A 19,114-nucleotide genomic window follows, 5' to 3' on the forward strand; every position below is an offset into this window, starting at 1 on the left:
AGCTTGGTCAAGCTCGGTGGGTGGGTCCCCTCGATCAACACCCCCCAAATGCTGGCGTCGAGACTGTACGCAGCACCCACAGGGCTGGGCCTCAACACACGCTCACTCGACAAGCCATTCTGGTGACCCTGCTGCCCGCACCCCCGCCGTAGCTGTGAAGGCCTTCGGCGCTCTCGCTACACCCCGTCCCTGGACAGGCGCAGACCGACAGAGCTTTCCCAAATGCCGTGGACGCCAAACTCCAAGCTCGGGCTCAGGCCCCTCCCAGGGCTCCTGGCAAACAGCGTCCTCTGCTCTGCCAGAAGTCCCTGGCACCTTTACACTAGCAGTGTGTATTCATTTTGACTTCCTCACCACTCAGAAACCAATTCGTGGTTGGTGGCCAAAAGATTAAGTTTCGGGATGAATACAGAGAATGGTCATTCAATAAATACAGTTTTCAAACAGGTAAAAGGTAGGAAACATTCCACTTTCATCACTGCACTCCTTGACTCAACCCCCAAATTCCCAGTATTTCATGGAAATGAGACTTAACCACACAATCATACAAGCTTCATTGCAACGGCTTTCCAAAACATGCCACAGGGAGAAATACTGAGGAACCAGCTTTCCACCAACACGATTCTCTTTCTTTCTTTTCTGAAGAGCACTCAACACTGCCTCCAAAAAGGCAGAGTGGCCGAAACCGAGAACACCAAGCCACCGAGCAGACCGTACCTGTGCAGGGTGGACTCACCTTCATGTGGCTCGGGTCTCCTGGTTTGCCGCCTTCAGGGGCGTTCACAGGCTTGCTCTCCACTCGAGGCCGAACGACCTGTCGAAAGGGACTGCACAGCGGAAAGCCACTCACGCTGATTCCATCTAAAAGTAAAATTTTAAGATGCTTTAGCACTTATAGAATATGGAGTATTTTAAAACCGGTTGGTTTCCCTGAACTTGAATTCAGGTATCAGTTTCGAACAAAAAGAAGGTAGACAATTTTACATGCGTATCTGTAACCAGCTCTGTCCCCAGTAAAGACCTAGAAACGATCACCAACACAGTACAGTAAGCATCCCTGACGTCCAGACCGTGGTCTCGAGTTCTCACTTGTTCACTTTTAGGGAAAAGCAGCCAGGGCAGGCTTCTCAAAGAAACGGATGACGCCAAGTCAGTGGCAGGAAACGTACGGGTGAGCTTGGACACCTCGTTCTACGCCAGAGCAAGGAAACCAACCAAGACAAGGGCTGGGTCAAAGGCCTCTGCACCCAACTGCAGAAGCTCCCTCTGGCCAAGAGGAGACAATGCAAACTCAAAGTGATAGTAAATCCAACTGATGGATGCTCTTCAGGTAGGTTTAAATCCGTATCTAATGGATCTGATTTAAATCCACATCTAGGGGCACCTGGGTGGCTCATTCAGTTGAACATCTGACTTGAGCTCAGGTCATGATCTCGCGGTTCGTGAGTTCAAGCTCCACATCGAGCTTGCCACTGTCAGCACGGATTCCACTTTGGATCTTCCATCCACCCCGCCCTCTCTCTTCCTCTCTCTGCCCCGCCCATGCTCACGCTCACTCACTCCCAAAAATAAATAAAACGTGAAAAAAAATTAAATCCACATTTAATCCATGTGTTCGTTGTAATTTTCTTTTAAAGTCAATGGCCATCTGTGGAGGATAAGAATCTTGATTTTCCTGAAAATTGGTAAATTAAAAAAATCAAGCATTTATGAACCGTACGACTCAATAATCTCATGATGAGCAGCATGTATCTTTATAAAAGCATTCTAACAAAATGATAAAGAAGCGATAAAATCGGAGTACTATTTTACAACCCCTAGTCCAGGATTTTTCAACCTCAACACTGAGACGTGGGGCTGGACAATTCTCCCTGTTGGGGACTGTGCTGTGCAAGCAGGATGTATAGCAGCATCTCGGACCTCTACGCACAAGATGCCAGGAGCAACCTCCCCCCAAGTTGTAACCACCAATTGCCACACGTCCCCTGGAAAGGGGAGTGGGAGCAAAATCGTCCCTGGTTGAGAACCACTGATCTGGACAAAGCATGGGCAATTAGCAACATCACAACGAGAGAAACAAGTGGGCATTCGCTGCCTCCTGACCTAAGAACACAAGACCACGCTGGACTTGCCAGAGGGATCAGAGGTGAACCTGATCCAGCTTCTGGATCCAGCTGCCCATTTTCAGGAAATGCAGGGGACGGAAGAACACCACAAGTGTTCAGAAGGACACCACAAGTGCTCCATCAACAAGCCCACGCTGTCGAAGTCTCCTTGGGCTGGATGTCCCAGCTTCCTCAACAGATAAATTATCAGGAAAAGGAAAGAGCAGGGGGTACCTGCACATTAAGAGAAACTTAAACAATCAACTCGTCTATGTAGGGACATACTCATATGCTAAGACTATAAGTAAGTAAAGCTAAGTACTGACTAGAAATCAGGACGGTGCTCCCTTTGGGGGTAAAGATGGGGCAATGAGAGGCTATCCAGCTGGCAAAGCTCTAGATTTTGATCCAGGTCCTAGTTAGAAGAGTGTTACCTTCTAACAACTCATCAAACTATTTATTTGTTTTGTATCATTTTCATTTTTTTTTTTTTTAATTCCCGTATAATCAACACAGCGTTAGGAGTTTCAGGTGAACAATATATTGATCCAACAATTCTACACGCTACTCAGGGCTCAAGATACCCTAATCCCTTCACCTATGTCACCGTCCCCCACTCACCTCCAGAATCTGTTTCTAATGTCACCCTAAAAAGCTTTAAAAACACAGTTCTGTTTTTATTTTCAAAAAATTTTTAACTGACTTTTCAAGTAAGTGTTAGGATTCACATGTATGTGTGCCAGACCCCCTACTTTCTGGGACACTGTTCCATTTGCAAACAAGTCTATTTATATGGACAGGTCTGAAGTGACAGATACCTAAGTATCTGTTGCTGGAAACAAGTTCCCAACGAGCTAAGAAGACTCCAGCTGAGTTAGTGAGTTTATTGAACAATAGTTTTATTATTCAAGAACATAAAGAGATGCTGTCCTGTCAAGTAAAGCTCAAGTAGTTGGAGGTGTGTAACAAACCAGCTGGCATGCACAAGTGTACCCCCAGTGTGTCAAGTACGAGAGACCTCTAGCATAGACCAGGCTAACGGAACAAGTTGCCAGAGGCCACGTGTGTGAGAACTGAAAACTACTAATTTCGGCTTAAGATACATGGGAACAGACACAAGAGAAAAACAAACAGCAAAAACTGAGATTGGTAAGATACCAACTCCTTTCTGTAAGGTATTTTGTGGCTTGTAAACTTGCCACCATCTTACAGAAGAGCCATGAATAACCTCCCCGAGGTCAGAGTGGCAGTAACTGATCCTGGGACAGGCTACCCCACACCAAGGGACTATCCATCTAGTAACTTGGATGGCTGGGTCCCACAAGTAGGTCAAACCGCACAGGGACAAAGTGAGTATCGGGGCATTACTTCTGCAGACAGCAGGCTAGGCAATTCAGACCAACTCAGCCACAGAGAACAATACAGAACACAAGACAGCCTTCAAATCTCTTCAAGGTGCTGGAGAAGCAGCAAGGCAGTGAGTAACCACAGGGCCATGATCTGGCAGAAGAAGAAACTACTTAGACGGGAGGTGGCACTAAATTTCCTTAGACGCCTCAGGGTGCCTGCAGATTCCAGAAGAGTTGACCGAGAAGCTGAGAATCGGGGCAGAGCCTCTGACAAACTCTCAGCACAAAGTAGGAAGTGTCCCCCAGGCACAGCAGAAGGAAGTCCCAGAAGCTTTTAGGGGAGGCACCAAAAGATGACCCCATAAGTGAAGGGTAGACTGGAAAGAAAGCAGGCTCCCAGGGGCCACGGCCCAGCCTTGAACTGGGTCGGTCCTTCTAACCAGATTCTGGCAATTCTGCCAGAATCCATTCCTTGTCACCTCTATTCTACCCCGTGTCTTCTCATCTTTGTGCTTTTCCAATTCTCTTCCCTCTGACAACCATCTATGTGTTTCCTCGTGTCCCGCTGTTAGTTAACATGCTGCCTGTTCCATCACGTGTCCCCTCGTCACTGTGGCAGAAAGCAAGGACTCTTCCTCGGAGTCCAACCACCTGTCCACCCCGAGGCCCGTGCCTACTGCACGCAGAACGTGTCCAGGAAGACAGGAAGGCATACAGGCCAGGAGCTGCTGGCTGACGTATCTTTGCCAAGTTACTTAAACTCTGAGCTTTCAATTCCTCATCCCCAAAATGGGACCAACCAGAACCTGTCAACTGCATGCTTCTCTGCAAGAACAAGTTACAACATACCAAATATTTGTCACAATGCTGGGTACCTGGCAAGCATTCAACAAAAACAGGTATTATTATTAGAGCAACTTACACACATTAGAGATTCCTTAGCGGACTACAGACTCCTTGAAGACACAATTCTTGCTTCATTATTCTATCCCTTACAGTAGCTCACACAGGCTCCAGCAAATCAAACTCTCAGTAAATATTAAAGCAATGACTAAGCTATAGGGTCAGATAGGATACTCCGTTTGCACACCACGTTCACCCAAAGTCCCATCACCCCAAAGTCACAGTCAACCATCAGCTGCGGGTTAGGCGAAATTCCATCATGCAAAGTCCCAGCCCACAGCTGTTACAGTTGAAGGAGCTTCCCCTCCCCGCTCTCCCAGTACCATGGGCACCATCTAGAAAAACTCTCCACCACACCATGGGGCCTGTGAGGGGGCTAGCACTATGAACACAGACACTGCAAAACATAAACCCCACACTTCTCAGCACCGTGCCCTAGACACGAGGTCAAATGGAGCCTGTGAACCAGCACAGCGCTCAAGACGACCAACAGTCACTCAGCCCCTAGGTCACCCTCTGCTGAGTTAAGGTCAGGTGCCCAAAATATTTTAAATGTGAGCACTGTCACTCTGACTCCCACACTCGCACACAGCCTGGGACAGAGTCTTCTGCTCTCCCCCAGGCAAAGCTCCCATCATCAGCAAATTACACAAACACCACCAGCCCCCAAAGGACACAGATTCTTTTTTACCATGGAAATACGAGTCCTTTCTCACACTAACACACTGCTAAGGTCTCCTTTCCTGCAAGTGGTCCAGAGCCCTGGAGGCAAGGGGAGGGTGCCGTAAAGCCAGCCCCCCCTCTGTTCCTTGTTCCTTCTCCAGCAGCTGGTTTTGGTGGGACTAGGGGTGGCCCAAATCCAGCCGTGGCCAGAAACAGAAGTGTCGTGTCAACAGCGGCTGATCCAGACAGGAGGCACCAGAAGGGCCACACGTGGACTTTGTAGATTTCATGTACAAATTCTAAAGGGCAGAAGTTAGGGACGGAGGCATCTTCCTTTGAATCAAATGCTATGAAGACATAGGCATTCTTCCCAACACATCGAGAGAATCTGAGCAAGTCACAAAACCCTATTAACCTCCGTTTTCTTAGCTTGAAAATGGCAACCAACTCAAGGTGATCTATGAAAATATAAATCTGCAATGTCTCTGAGCTAGAAGGATCTAGGCTATGCACTTAGCAAAAAAAAAAAAAAAAAGCTGAAAATTAGATCTGAAATTTGCCTCCTTTTTGGACAGAGACCTCAAAACTTCAAAGAAACCTCAAAAACCTGTCATCTTGAAGCACAGAAAAATACAACCAAAGCCCCTCCACAGCTTCTTTATAGACTATTCTGCCCTCTGATCCAACCGCGGGTGAAAGAAGGAATGCGTAAGTAGGAGCGGAGGCAGAAGGGAGCTATCTGAAGGTTGGAAGATGAGCCTCGGCCCACACAGGATGGGGCTGGAGAGAAGAGGTGGCTGCAGAGGGGGGGAGGGGAGAGACGGAGCAAACCACCCACCGCGCCCGTGGAGGGGCGGCTCGCCAGCTGGGCCAGGCCGCAGGGGAGAAAATTCTGCTCACTCACTCGGGCAACTTTTCTGCCAGCACGGGCCATCACAAATAGAACAGAGAACAGATTGCAGTGGCAATTACTGGGAAGACAAGACCAAAAAAGTGACAAACAGGAAGGCGGCCTAGTGGGAAGACCAGAGAGGAGTGGATTCTCGGGGTATTTAAGAATGGATGAAACCGCGAGATCACCATGAATCAAATGGAGCTTGACAGAACTTCATAGTTACTGTTTACAGCGCTCAACTTTTCCATTAAGAGCGTTTCTGTGGGCAATTCAGAGGTACGATTCTGTACGCGAAAAGAGCCCGCTCCCGAATTCAGCTCCAGCACAACCACGGTGACCACTCGGGAGGAGGGCAGCTCAAAGTGGGACCCACGTGGCAGAAACCGATGGCAGGCACAACCAACAGCTGCAGTGACGAGGGGCGGTGACGGCGTCTCCACGTGCCAGGCCCTGGCAGGGGCCATCGAAGGTCCCTCACTCCCCGCGGGGCAGCGCTGTCTTCTCGGCTCCACGGAGGAGGAGGCTGAAGAGTCTGAGAACATCGGTAACACCGCACAGTTCGTCAGACGCGGAGCCAGAACTCGGGACTGTCGGATCTGTGACCACCCGGAAAAACCGCGACAACACACGTCAGTGCCCCCATGAGCTTCCAGGACAGCTCACCAGCCAGAGTGTGGTGCGGTATGCCACACAGCCCTCAACCTGCCTTAAGGAGCCTCACAACGGCTTAGCGTCCACCTCCACTGGTGGGTCTCCTCAAGCAATGGGTCCATTTTTGCACCTTCCAAAGAAAGTAAGGCTTAAGGCAGAGTATCAATTTCTCTTGCGACAAGTTACAGGCGCTGGAATAAAACAAAACTAGGACAAAATACATTTACAAAAGCAAAAGGAGACAACAATCTCCCAGGGGGAGTTGGTCAGAATATGCAGTTCCAGGTAGGATATATTTTGAAGATGCATTTTCATTTATTCTTAAAAAAATCAATGGGTGCCGGGGGGGGGGGGGGGGGGGGGGGGAAGCCCATCTGGTTATCATAAAATACAAGAAAACCGAAGGAATACAAGCATTTGGCTCAGAAATTAGCCAATACTCATCCTCAACTTGCATAGAGAAAGCAGGGAGTTCATTCATTCAGAAACTTTAGGATAGGCTTAGGAGAGAAAGTTCATGCAGAAACAGCAACCTTCATAAACCATTCACACAAAACCATCCTCACACCCACGGCAGGCCGGCTTTCACACTAGCCTCCCTCTGCTGTTGGATGCTCAGTCTCGATCCTGTGAGGACTCCCCACTCCAGGCCCTGTGCCCTCACTGACCTTTGGAACCTTCATGTACGTGATGCTTAAAAACTACCCGCTGAGCCCATGAAGGGTTCCCAACTAGCTACCCTAGGCCCACACACATGAGCTGAGCCCATGAAGGGTTCTGGGTGGTTCCCAACTAGCTACCCTAGGCCCACACACATGAGCTCCTTGGGATTTCACTTATTGGTAGAACACTCATTTATTCCCACACTCCCACCCCCAAACCTGCTCTGACCTCTGAACACTCCCATGTACCCCCTGCACTTCCTCATTTTCCATCAGCCCCCTTACGTCCCTGTCTGCCCTCTCCAGCCTTCGCTTCCACAGTCGAACCACAGGTCACAGAGCATCGTCCGTAAAGGATCCGACAGTAAACACTTGAGGCTTTGTGGGCTGCAGGTCTCTGCCACAGCTACTCAGCTGAGCTGCTGTCGGGCACAAGCAGCCGCCAACATCGAGAAACGCATAGAGATGGCTGCGTTCCAGTAACACCAAGACAGGCAGCAGGCCCGGGGCTGGCGGCTGGGCCACAGTCGGAGACACTCACCTGCACTTACAACACCCCATCCCCCAGGAAAGCACCCATCGCTCCCCTGCCTGCTCCTCCCTCGACCCACCTGACAAGGCCCCACTCCAGGCTAAACCCCAGTCTACCTTCTCTGTAGGGGCACCTGAAGCCCAAGGTCAATGGGGAAAACCATGCACTGGGCCCAGCAGGCTGCCTTCAGACCCACCACCACACAGCTGGGGCCCATAGTCACCATGTGCGTAAGGTGGCCCCCAGATGAGTCTTCCCTCTCCTCACATGTCACTATCACCCACTCCCCTGCCTCCTCCCCACTGAGCAGCCAAACCCAAGGGGAGCAGAGAGACAACCAGAGGAGAGGGGAGGACCACCCATCTCCCATCACTGGGCCTAGGACTGCACTTGGGGTCCTGTTAAGGGACAGCCTGGCTCATCCCATTTCCCGGGTGCTCCCTGTGAACACCCTCCCTGTGCGGTCAGCAGCTCTGCCCCCTCCCCTACCACAGCTCTTTCTTTTAACACCCCTACTGAGATGTAACCAGCACAGAATAACCACCGAAGTTTAAAGCATCCAACCGGAGGAGCGGACATTCGTAACACCATCAGCGCAACGGGGATCGTGAATATATCCATCAACTAAGCTTGCCTGTGCGTCCTCGCATCCACCCCCCAAATGCCGTCCTCCCCAAGCCCAAGCCTCCTCCCAGCCCCATGTAAGCACTGCCGTCACCATAAAGGAGTTCACATTTTCCAGAAGTTAATCCAGATGGCATCATACACATTAGATAGTGTTTTCTGTCAGGCTTCTGTCACAAGGCATCCTCCTCTTAGACTAATTCCAACATACTGCACGCATCCAGGCTGGACTCCTTTTAATTGCTGAATAGTATTCCAACGAATGCCTGTAACAATCTGCTTACCCATTCACCTAATTTATGAGCCCTCAGGCTGCTTTGAGTTTTTATTACGAATATAGCCGCTCTGAACACGTGTGTCCTAGTCACTGTATGGACACACATGCTTTCACTGCTCTTGATTAAATTTCTAGGAGTAAAATGGCTGGGTCACATGGTAAGTACAGGTTTGATTTTCCCAGACCGTTATTGATGAGCTACTAACGTTTGCAAGTAAGTCAAAAGGACTCCAAAGAACAAGGAAGAGAGCACCAAAAATGAGCAGGCGACCTGAGAAAGAACGCAGCGTGACCTCTAAAAAGGAGAAACAGGGCAACGCAAACGCTCATCGAAGAGCGCACCCGAAAATCGGCCATCCCCGACGGAAGACCCCAGGCGCGGCTCTACCCGTCCGTGCAGGAGAGCACCCGTGGGTCCCCTCCAGGGGCACGTGTGGAAGTCTGGGCCACAGCAAGGCCTCCTCCCAGCGCCCAAGGTGTACGGCATGCTGCAAGAGCCAAGTTCCAGGAAGCTCCTACCTTGCAGCCTACTGGTAGCGGTCCCCTTTGTTGGGAAGGAATGCCATTTGAGTCCCCGGCTGCACAGGAGCCCAACCACAGCAGACGTTAAGACCATTTCCTACTTCTGTTGACAGGACAGTATTCAATCTTCTCCTCCCAAGACGCTCAAGTGGACACAACTGAAGCAGGGGACACTGAACCCCAGATAAGGACATTTGTGGCCACTAGAGACAGGGCCTAGAAACGCGTGACCAGAACGCAGACTTCTCTTCTCGCAACATCTTCAAGAGAAGCCAACACTTCCCAGCCGCTGGCCACCCTGGCGCTCCACTGACCGAGACAGACCGCACCGCCAGAGTCGGGACAAGGACCCTGGCATGGACCACAGACCCCTGCACTAACCTGACTCTGGCCGGAAGCCCCTCAGGGCAGGAACAGTGACCTTCCACCTGTACTTGAACCATCTGTCACGGCACATAGCACATGGGGGAACTATCTGCTGGGTTAACAAATGCATCTACATCCTTCGGTCAATTACTAAGCGACGGGAAACACCTCTCACCGTCAGGCCGCTGCACGGCACACAGGTGGCACAGGGCAGACCTCCAGGGCCATCACTCAGACGGGCGGGGACGCGCAGGCCCCTGAAGCTGCCTGATGGGACGGCCCGAGCTGCGAGCCTGCATCTGGAAGCTCCTAATCAAAAGGAGGGAACCAATGATTTTGTGAATGAGTGACTTCATGGAGGAATAATCATCCAAGGACTATATTCCAAAACACCAATAAGTCACTTCTCTGTAGAATAAGAAGGCCAGAATGGGTTGCTTTGAAAAGAGGTGCGTTCCTCATCACCATGCTGGGCCAAGCCGGAAATGGCAAACTTCTTAGCCAAGACCTTGGGGACAACTGGCACGAGGACAAAGTGTGGTGACCTGGCCCTTGTCTCTCCTTCTTGAAGCAGCTCTCGGGTCATCCAGGGACCCCCATGTCCCACTAGCCCAGGCCTTCTCCCTGTGCACATAGAGGAGGGGAGTCCCATGGGACCAGGAGACAGGAGGCCCTGGGTTCCAACCGCAGGGTATCCCCATGTCTGGCCACAAGTGGACTGCTGACCAGAGTCTGGACATGGAACCAGAGCTCTGCCAACCTGCCCCCACCTTGGGGAGGACATCCCGGCTCCCTGTTCGACAGCACGAGTGAGGAAGAGCTCCTCGCAGGTTCCCGCTCTGGGTCTTACAGCTTTTACATCTTGTTTACATGCATTACTCCATTTCTACTTCAAGAAACACAAATAAATGAACATCATTTCTCCAAAGAAAGCTGCAGAAAAAGCTCAATTAGCATATGTTATTTTGGGATAAAAATCAGGCAAACAAAACCAGAGTACTGCCAGTTTGAAATTGGAAGTAAACGCCTTTTCACAAGATAATCAAGGGAGAGTGGTGGTGTCCCAAGGCAAATAATGACATGTGCCTGTTCTCCTCTTAGAAACAAGAGATGCAAAGTACAGTCCGAATGTTTTGTGTACCCTTCACAGCACTCCGTGAGCACAGAGCACCCCCAAAACACAGGGAACGTCATTACCTCGGTAGTCACCCAGCCAAGCCACAGTTTCCCGTCGGAACACCAATTTAAAAAGTTATCCAAAGTACACCCCAGTCTCCCACAAAACCCTTCTTCCCCAACAAATCAATGTTCATACCTACAGGCACATGCTCATAAGGACTAACATGCACACCGTTCCAAAAACTTGCTTTCCTCTTTCTGCCACGAGGTTTTGTGTTTTTTTTTTTTTTTAAGTTTATTTATTTTGAGAGAAAACACATGCACATGAGTGGGGGAGGAGCAGAGAGACAGGAGGAGAGAGAATCCCCAGCAGGCTCCACACTCAGCACGGAGTCCAGTGCAAGGCTTGATCACACAAACCATGAGATTGTGACCTGAGCAGAAATCAAGAGTCAGACACTTAACCAAGTGAGCCAACCAGGCGTCCCTGCCACAGGGTTTTCACCCACATATAAAGAACATTTTCCCCAGCTCACCCATTACCTGGACACCAAAGCCAGGCAAACACTACAGAAAACTACAGACCAATATGCCTGCTGCAACCAGATGCAAAACTCCTTGATATAACATTAGCAGGGGCTCTTGAGTGGCTCAGTTCGCTAAGCATCCAACCTCAGTTCGGGCCATGGTCTCACAGTCATGAGTTCAATCCCTGCATCGGTCTCCATGCTGGCAGTGCAGAGCCTGCTTAGGATTCTCTCCCCGCACCCCCCCCCCAACTCTCTATCTCTCTGCCCCTCTCCCCTGCTCATGCTTTCTCTCTCAAAATAAATAAACTTAAAAAAAAAAAACAAAAAAAAAAACAGTAGCAAACAAATTCAACGGCACATTTAAAGGAGTATATACCATGATCAAGTAGGATTTATCCCTGGGATGCAAAGACAGTTTAACATACATAAGTCGATAAATGTGATACACCATGCTAACAGAAGGAAAGAGAACAATCCTATCATCTCAGTCGATATAGGAAAACCATTTGCCCACTTCAAAATCTTTTCATGATAAAAGCCCTCAGAACTGGGTGTTGAAGGACGTACCTCAACATAATGAAGGGCATATAGGACAAGCTCAGTTACCATACCCAATGGCAACAGCTTGCAGCTTTTCCTGAGATCAGGCACAAGACAAGGTGGCCCACGCTCACACGTGTTCAACTTAGTGTCCAAAGTCCTTGCCAGAGCCATCAGGCAAGATTAATAAAAGGCATCCAAATCAGAAAGGAACAAGAAAAAATGGCTTTACTTGCAAATGCTCTGATCTTAAATATAGGAAATCCTTAAAACTCAACCAAAGGGGGAAAAGAAACACATTAGGTCTAATCAAATTTAATCAACTTGCAAGATAATAACATTAGTACACCAAAGTCAATCGCTTTTCTATGTGCTAACAAAGAAATGCCTGAAAAATAAAGACAACAATCTCAATCACAATAGCATCAAAATCAAGAAAACACCTATGAATAAATTTACCTAAGAAAGTGAAAGATCTGAACACTGAAAACTGTACAACTTCAATGAAAGAAACTGACACAAATAAATGGAGATATCCCGTTTATGGGCTGGAAAAATATTGTTTAAAATGTCCCTACTACCCTAAGCCATCTATAGATTCAATCCAATCCCTATCGAAATTCCAATGCATTTTTCACAGAAAAAGAACAAGCAATCCTAAAATCTGCACATAGCCACAAAAGACCCCGAGGAGCCAAAGCAGTCCTGAGGAAAAAAGACAAAATCGGAGGGATCACACTCCCTGATTTCAAACTCTACTAGGTAGCTGTAGTAATCAAAACAGCATGGCACGGGCATAAAAACAGACACGCATACTACGGAGACAGAACAAGAGCCCAGAAATAAACTCTCACAGAGACTGTCAACTAATATTTCACAGAAGAGCCAATAATACTCAGCGGGGAAAGGATAGTTTCTGAGATAAGTGCCGTCGGGGGAAGCGGATAACCACACGCAGAAAAAGGACACCGAGCCTTATCTCACACCAGGCACAAAAGTTAACTCAAAAGAGATTAAGACTTCAACAGATGAACTCCAGCAAAGAAGCTCCTGGAAGGAAACAGGAGAAAACCGCCATAGCATTGGTCTTGGCAGCCGTGTCTTCATGGGACACCAAGGAGCAAGGAACCAAAGCGAAGACAACACGTGAGACTACCAAGTAAGCACAGCCACAGAAACTATCGACACAATGAGAAGGCAGCCTACAGAATGGGAGAAAATCTCTGCCAATCATGTATTTGGCAAGGGGTTAACATCAAAATATATGAAGACCTCACACAGCTCAGGAACAAATCAGCAATCTGATTAAAAAAGGAGAAGAACCGGGCTGCCTGGGCGGCTCAGCCTGTTGAACATCTAACTCTTGATTTCGGCTCAGGTCACGATCTCACAGTTTTTGGTTTTGAGCCCCATGTCGGGTTCGGTGCTGGCTGTGCTGAACCTGCTTGGGATTCTCCCTCGCTTGCTCCCTCCTGCTCCCGCTCCCTCCCTCTCCCCTGCTCATGCACTAGTTCATGTGCATTCAAAATAAACTATAAAAAAAAAAAAAAAAATGAGAAGGGGCACCTGGGTGGCTCAGTCAGTTGAGCATCCAACTTGGGCTCAGGTCATGATCTTGCAGTTCATGGGTTCAAGTCCTGCATCAGGCTCACTGCTGTCAGTGCAGAGCCCACTTTGGATTCTCTGTACCCCTCTCTCTCTGCCCCTCCCCTGCTCATGCTCTCTCTCAAAAGCAAAACATTTTGGGGGCGCCTGGGTGGCTCAGTCAGTTAAGCCTCCGACTTCGGCTCGGGTCATGATCTCGCGGTTCGTGAGTTCAAGCCCTGCGTCAGGGCTCTGTGCTGACAGCTCAGAGCCTGGAGCCTGCTTTGGATTCTGTGTCTCCCTCTCTCTCTGCCCCTCCCCTGCTTATGCTCTGTCTCTCTCTGTCTCAAAAATAAGTAAAACATTAACAAAATTTTTTTTAAATAATAAAAATAAAACTTTTTTTTTTTTAATGAAAAGAACCAAGTATTTCTCCAAGGATGAACTACTAATGGCAACAAGTACATGAAAAGGAGTTCAACATCACTAAACATCAGGGAAATGCAAATCAAACCACAATGAGCTATCATCTCACACTGATTATGACAGCAGTCATCAAGAGACAAGAGACAGGAGTTGGCAAGGATGTGGAGAATAGGCAATCCTTGCACTGTGTTGGTGGGAATGTAAATTTGTGCACCCACTGAGGAAAACAGTATGGAGATTCCTCAGAAATTTACAACCACCATATGATCCAGCCAGTTCTGAGTAGATTTCCAAAGGAAATGAAAACAGCATCTCGAGACGTCGGACTCCCATGCTTATTGTAACATTATAGCCAAGATACGAAATCCACCTAAATATCCATCTACAGATGAGTGGGTATATACAGATGAGTGGTCTGTATACGATTCGATATTATTCCTTGATAAAGAAGGAAACCTTACTATTTACAACAGTATGGATGCACTTTGAGGACATACTAAGTAAAATAAGTCAGAGAAAGACAAATACTGTAGGATACCACTTCTATGTGGAATCGAAAAGAGCCAAATACATAGCAACAGAAAGAAGGACAGTTACCAAGGGCTGAGATATGGGGAAAATGGGGAAAATGGGGAAAATGGGGAAAATGGGGAAAATGGGGAAAATGGGGAAAATGGGGAAAATGGGGAAAATGGGGAAAATGGGGAAAATGGGGAAAATGGGGAAAATGGGGAAAGGTTGGTCAAAGCATACAAGCTTTCAATCAGAAGATGAATATATTCTGGGGCTCTAGTGCACAGCACTGTGATTATGTTTAATAATAATATATTACATACTTAAAGTTGATTTAAAAATAGATCTTAAATGTTCTCACCACATGGGAATGCAAACTGGTATAGCCACTCTGGAGAACAGTATGGAGGTTCCTCAAAAAGTTAAAAATAGGGGCGCCTGGGTGGCTCGGTCAGTCAAGCATCAGACTCTTGACTGTGGCTCAGGTCATGATCTCACAATTCGTGAGATCGAGTCCCCGGTCAGGCTCTACAATGGGCACAGAGCCTGCTTGGGATTCTTTCTCCCTCTCCCCTCCCCACCCTCCCCTGCTTGCATGCGTGCTCATGTACATGCATGCTCTCTCAAAAAACAGTTAAAAAAGAGAACCACCCTGTGATCCAGCAATTGCACTACTAGGTTTTTACACAAAGGACACAAAAATACTAATTCAAAGGGACACATGCACCCTAATGTTTACAGCAACACTATCTACAGTAGCCAAATTAGGGAAAAAGCACAAGTGTCCATCACCTGATGAATGGATAATGAATGTGGTATGTGTATACACAAACACACACAACATACACACACACACACACACACACACACACACACACACAATGGAACGGTACCCATAAAAAAGAATGAAATCTTGTCATCTGCGACAACACGGATGGAGCTACGGAGCATTAGGCTAAGTTAAGTCGGAAAGACAAATACCATAGGATTTCAGTCATGTGGAATTTAAGAAACAAAACAAATGAGCAAATGGGAGAAAAAAAAAACAGACACAAACCAACAGACTCTTAAGGATAGAGAACAAACTGAGGATCGCTGGAGGAAAGTGGCCGGGGGGATGGGTTAAAGGGTGATGGGCATTAAGGAGGGCACTACTGATGAGCACTGGGTGATGTCTGGAAGTTGTGAATCACTCCGTTGTACATCTGAAACTAATACTATACCATATGTTAACTGAAATCTAAACAAAAACTTAACAAAATGTGATCACCACAAAAAAACCCACTAATTATGTGATATGATAGAGATATTAGGGATATTAGCTCTAACTATGTATGGTAATCATTTTGGAATGAGTCAAATCAGCACACTGTAACTTATGGTGTTATGTGTCAATCGTATCTCAAAGCTGCAAAAAAATAAAACCAGGAACTGTACACCCTTCATGTGTTTACTTATCATTTGGACACATACTTGTGTGAAATGCCTGTTAAAATATAGTCTTCACTTTTTACTGGGCAACAGTTTTAGTTAGGTGAGAAAGGCAAATTCAAACCACAATGAAATACCACTACACGTGGGCCAGAACAGCTAAAATGTAAAAGACTGACAATATCCAGGGGTGAGAAGGTTCTGGAACAGCAAAGAACCTTCAGGTAGATGGTGTGGGTGTAAATGAAAATAAGCACATTGAAAATATGTGTGGTAGGGATGTCTGGGAGGCTGTCTGTTGAGCATCCGACTCTTGATTTTGCCTCGAGTCATGATCCCAGGGTCGTGGGCTGTGTGCTGAGAGTGAAGCCTGCTTAAGATTCTCTCTAGCTCCCCTGCCCCTCCCCCACCTCCTGCTCCCTTTCTTAAAAGAAAGGAAGAAAACCTGCATGGCTATAAATCTACTAGAGCTAAACACACATAAGATCTATGATCCAGAAAACCACTCGTAGACTTATGTGGGCTTACGTCTACCCAGTACCTGTGCCAGAAAAATTATACGTATTCATAATAGCCAAAGGCTGGAAACAACCCAAATGCCAATCACGAGTGGATAAATTGTGGTATCTTAACACAGTGGAATAGCATCCAGCAACATAAAGGAACAAACAAACCCAACATGCATGGATCTCGGACATAATGTTGAGGGGGTGGGGGGGGACCACATACACTGATCTTGGACTTCTGCCCTCTAGAACTTAATGTTGTTTAAAGCCCCCCCCCCCAAAAAAAAGACACCAAAGAGTATGTACTATATTTCTTCCTTAACAAAGCCAAGAAGTCAAGAACAGGCAAAACTAACCTATGATGACACAAGTCACAATTACAGTGATCTTTGTGCAGGCAATCACCAGTGACAAGACTCAATTACACCGGACAGGTAGAAGTTATCCAGTCGAGTTCTGGGCGGTGGGTGCAAGAATTGAGGAGAATAAAACATTCATTCAGCTGTATACATGCTATCTGTGTTCCCAACTGCATGTAAGCTATATCTCCATAAAAGGGCTCAATACCTTTATAACAAAAATAAGGTAGCTGGAAACAAATCTAGTGAAATTCTTTAAAACCTTCATAGAGAAAATTAGAAAGTTACTGAGACACATTCGAGAAGACAAATAAATGACAGGGCATCGTTCATCGATAGAAGACGCTCATAAAAATGCCAATTTCCCCCACCTGGTGCTCAGGTCAGCTCTAACAGACTACTTGGAGGAACCTGATACATGGATTCTAAGATTTATAGAAAGGAGCAAAGGACAGAAAGTATCCCAGTACCTCAACAATAATCCAGAAAGGAGACTGGCCCTACCCAACGTCAAAACTTCTCACAGGAAATGGAAAATACACAGCAGCGGGGTCTGCCTGAAGCAGCCCAGACTTTCGAACAACTGACCTCAGACCGGGATGATGATGTTTTCCCACAAGGGGAAGACAGTCCCTATCGATGGTTTCCAAACTTGGCTGCACGGAAGATTCATCTGGAACACTTTAAAAACCCAGATGGCCAGGTCACACCCCATGTCCCACCAAGTCACAATGTCAAAGGGTGGGAGCCAGGAAGAGGTTTTAAATATTCCCCCCACAGTCCCCAAGTGCAGCAAAGTCTGAGAACCACTGGTCTGTTCTCAAACAGTAAGCCTGAGAGAGCACGGCACATCAGAGAAACACAAGTCAGTCCCTGTTTCGGAAATCCAAGCCCAGTGAGAGGCAAGGGTGGGCAAGGACGCTACACAGACAGCCACAGTGAGACCACACAAGCCATACTGGGGACTTTATCCAGAGGTCAATGCCAAGACCCTGGAAATCACGCAGAAAGATGACAGTCAGATTCTGCTCTAGGAAGGACCATCGGGGGTACCTGGGTGGCTCAGTTGGTTAAGTGTCCAACTTGGGCTCAGGTCATGACCTCACGGTTTGTGAGTTCAAGCCCCACATTGGACCCTGTGCTGACAGCTCAGAGCCTGGAGCCTGCTTCAGATTCCGTGTCTCCCTCTCTCTCTGCCCCTCCCCTGCTCATGCTCTGGCTCACTTCTGCTCGCTCTCTGAAATAAACATTAAAAAAAAAAAAAAAAAATTAGAGCCAAAAAAAAAAAATTAGGAAGGACCATGGGGACAATGTGGAAGAAAGAGAAAGGAGAGCACAGTGAGCAGCTGGGAGGCCAATCATAATGTTAAACAGACAAGAGGGGACAGAGAGACTTTAAAAACAAACTTAACAAGACTGGATGCAATCAACAGCAGGAGCTAACAGTAAACCGATCTGCAGTGATCCATAAAAATCATTCCTTTCTCTTTGCAAAAAACAAAACCTCTTGAATCCCTTCTACTGAACACCCACCTAATTTGTTTCCCAGCGAACCACCACCAGCTGGCTGGCAAAGCAATAATGAGGGCAGTGAGATCAATGGTCTGGAAGGCTTCAGCTCTAGGGGCCTGCAAAGGATCACCTGTTGCTCATGAATGACAACCACCTGGGTTTTCATTCCATCCTGGTGGTTTAGAAAGTTCTCTTCCAACCTGAATTTAAATCCAGGAACGCAGTCAACCTGCCCCGCTGCGTAGGGGGTGGGGAACAGTGGCCCGGGGAGAAGCGCACCTCCACAGGTTGCTAGACAGACGTCTAGGGCAAGACCTCAGCTTCGGGGTGTTGGGAAGCTTTTCCTCACCCAGAGAGGTGCTCCTCAGAGCTCCCAGGAAAGCACATCTTCCCCTTGGCTGAGCCACTGAGCTGTGAAGTTATTGTTTGGGAGTCAGAAGGCTGGAGGCCAGCGCAGGCTGTTGGTGCATTGGCAACCTCTCCCTGCAGAAAGGGAGCAGGTAAGCCACTGAACACAAAACAAAAGCAGTAGGTCATGTGACAAATGGCCACACAACCTGAAACTTACTGCAGGCCTGCATCACCCCCAGCAGGCACATTTCTGAGTTCAGCTGAAAGATGTTGAGAACTGGAAAAAGCATCACTCCCACCCTTAAGAAAAAAGCTGGATAAACTGGGAAACAGCTTTTCCCAAACTGATCAGAGAACTGAAATCACAGGGAAAAACTAACCTGTGATCTGTTGACAGGCAGCCGCAGGGGAGGAGCAGGACCCCCAGCATCGGCCTGCACGGGCCTCTGACAGACACTAGCAAGGTTCAGCTAGAAACGGCTAGTGAATTGTTCAAGGCCTTGCAGGGGCTTCAAGAGTGTAAAGCTCCTGGGGGATGCTGTACAATCCTGACCCTAGGTCTGTCTCCTCAGGGCCGGCCAGGAGGGGGACGCCGGCCACCACGCCAGCCCCGGTCCCTCGGCTCTCCCGTGAGATCCAAGCCCTCACCTGCAAGGGGAGAAACAGCAAAGACTGTGCCCGAGGGCACGAGGGA

The 19,114-nt window shown here is 47.9% G+C and overlaps 1 protein-coding gene across 4 annotated transcripts in view; it reads right to left on the minus strand.

Moving 5' to 3' along the window:
- TRAPPC9 (trafficking protein particle complex subunit 9) overlaps positions 1-19,114 on the minus strand; it is a 570,461-nt gene that overhangs the window by 379,709 nt on the left and 171,638 nt on the right. For all 4 annotated transcript variants that reach the window (XM_042923740.1, XM_042923741.1, XM_042923739.1 and 1 more), the window contains one exon: positions 737-861. In XM_042923740.1, coding sequence (XP_042779674.1) covers positions 737-861 — 125 coding nt within the window. The remainder of the gene's footprint in view (positions 1-736; positions 862-19,114) is intronic.

The sequence above is a fragment of the Panthera leo genome, chromosome F2 (assembly GCF_018350215.1).
Source record: "Panthera leo isolate Ple1 chromosome F2, P.leo_Ple1_pat1.1, whole genome shotgun sequence".
In the NCBI taxonomy this organism is placed as follows: domain Eukaryota; kingdom Metazoa; phylum Chordata; class Mammalia; order Carnivora; family Felidae; genus Panthera; species Panthera leo.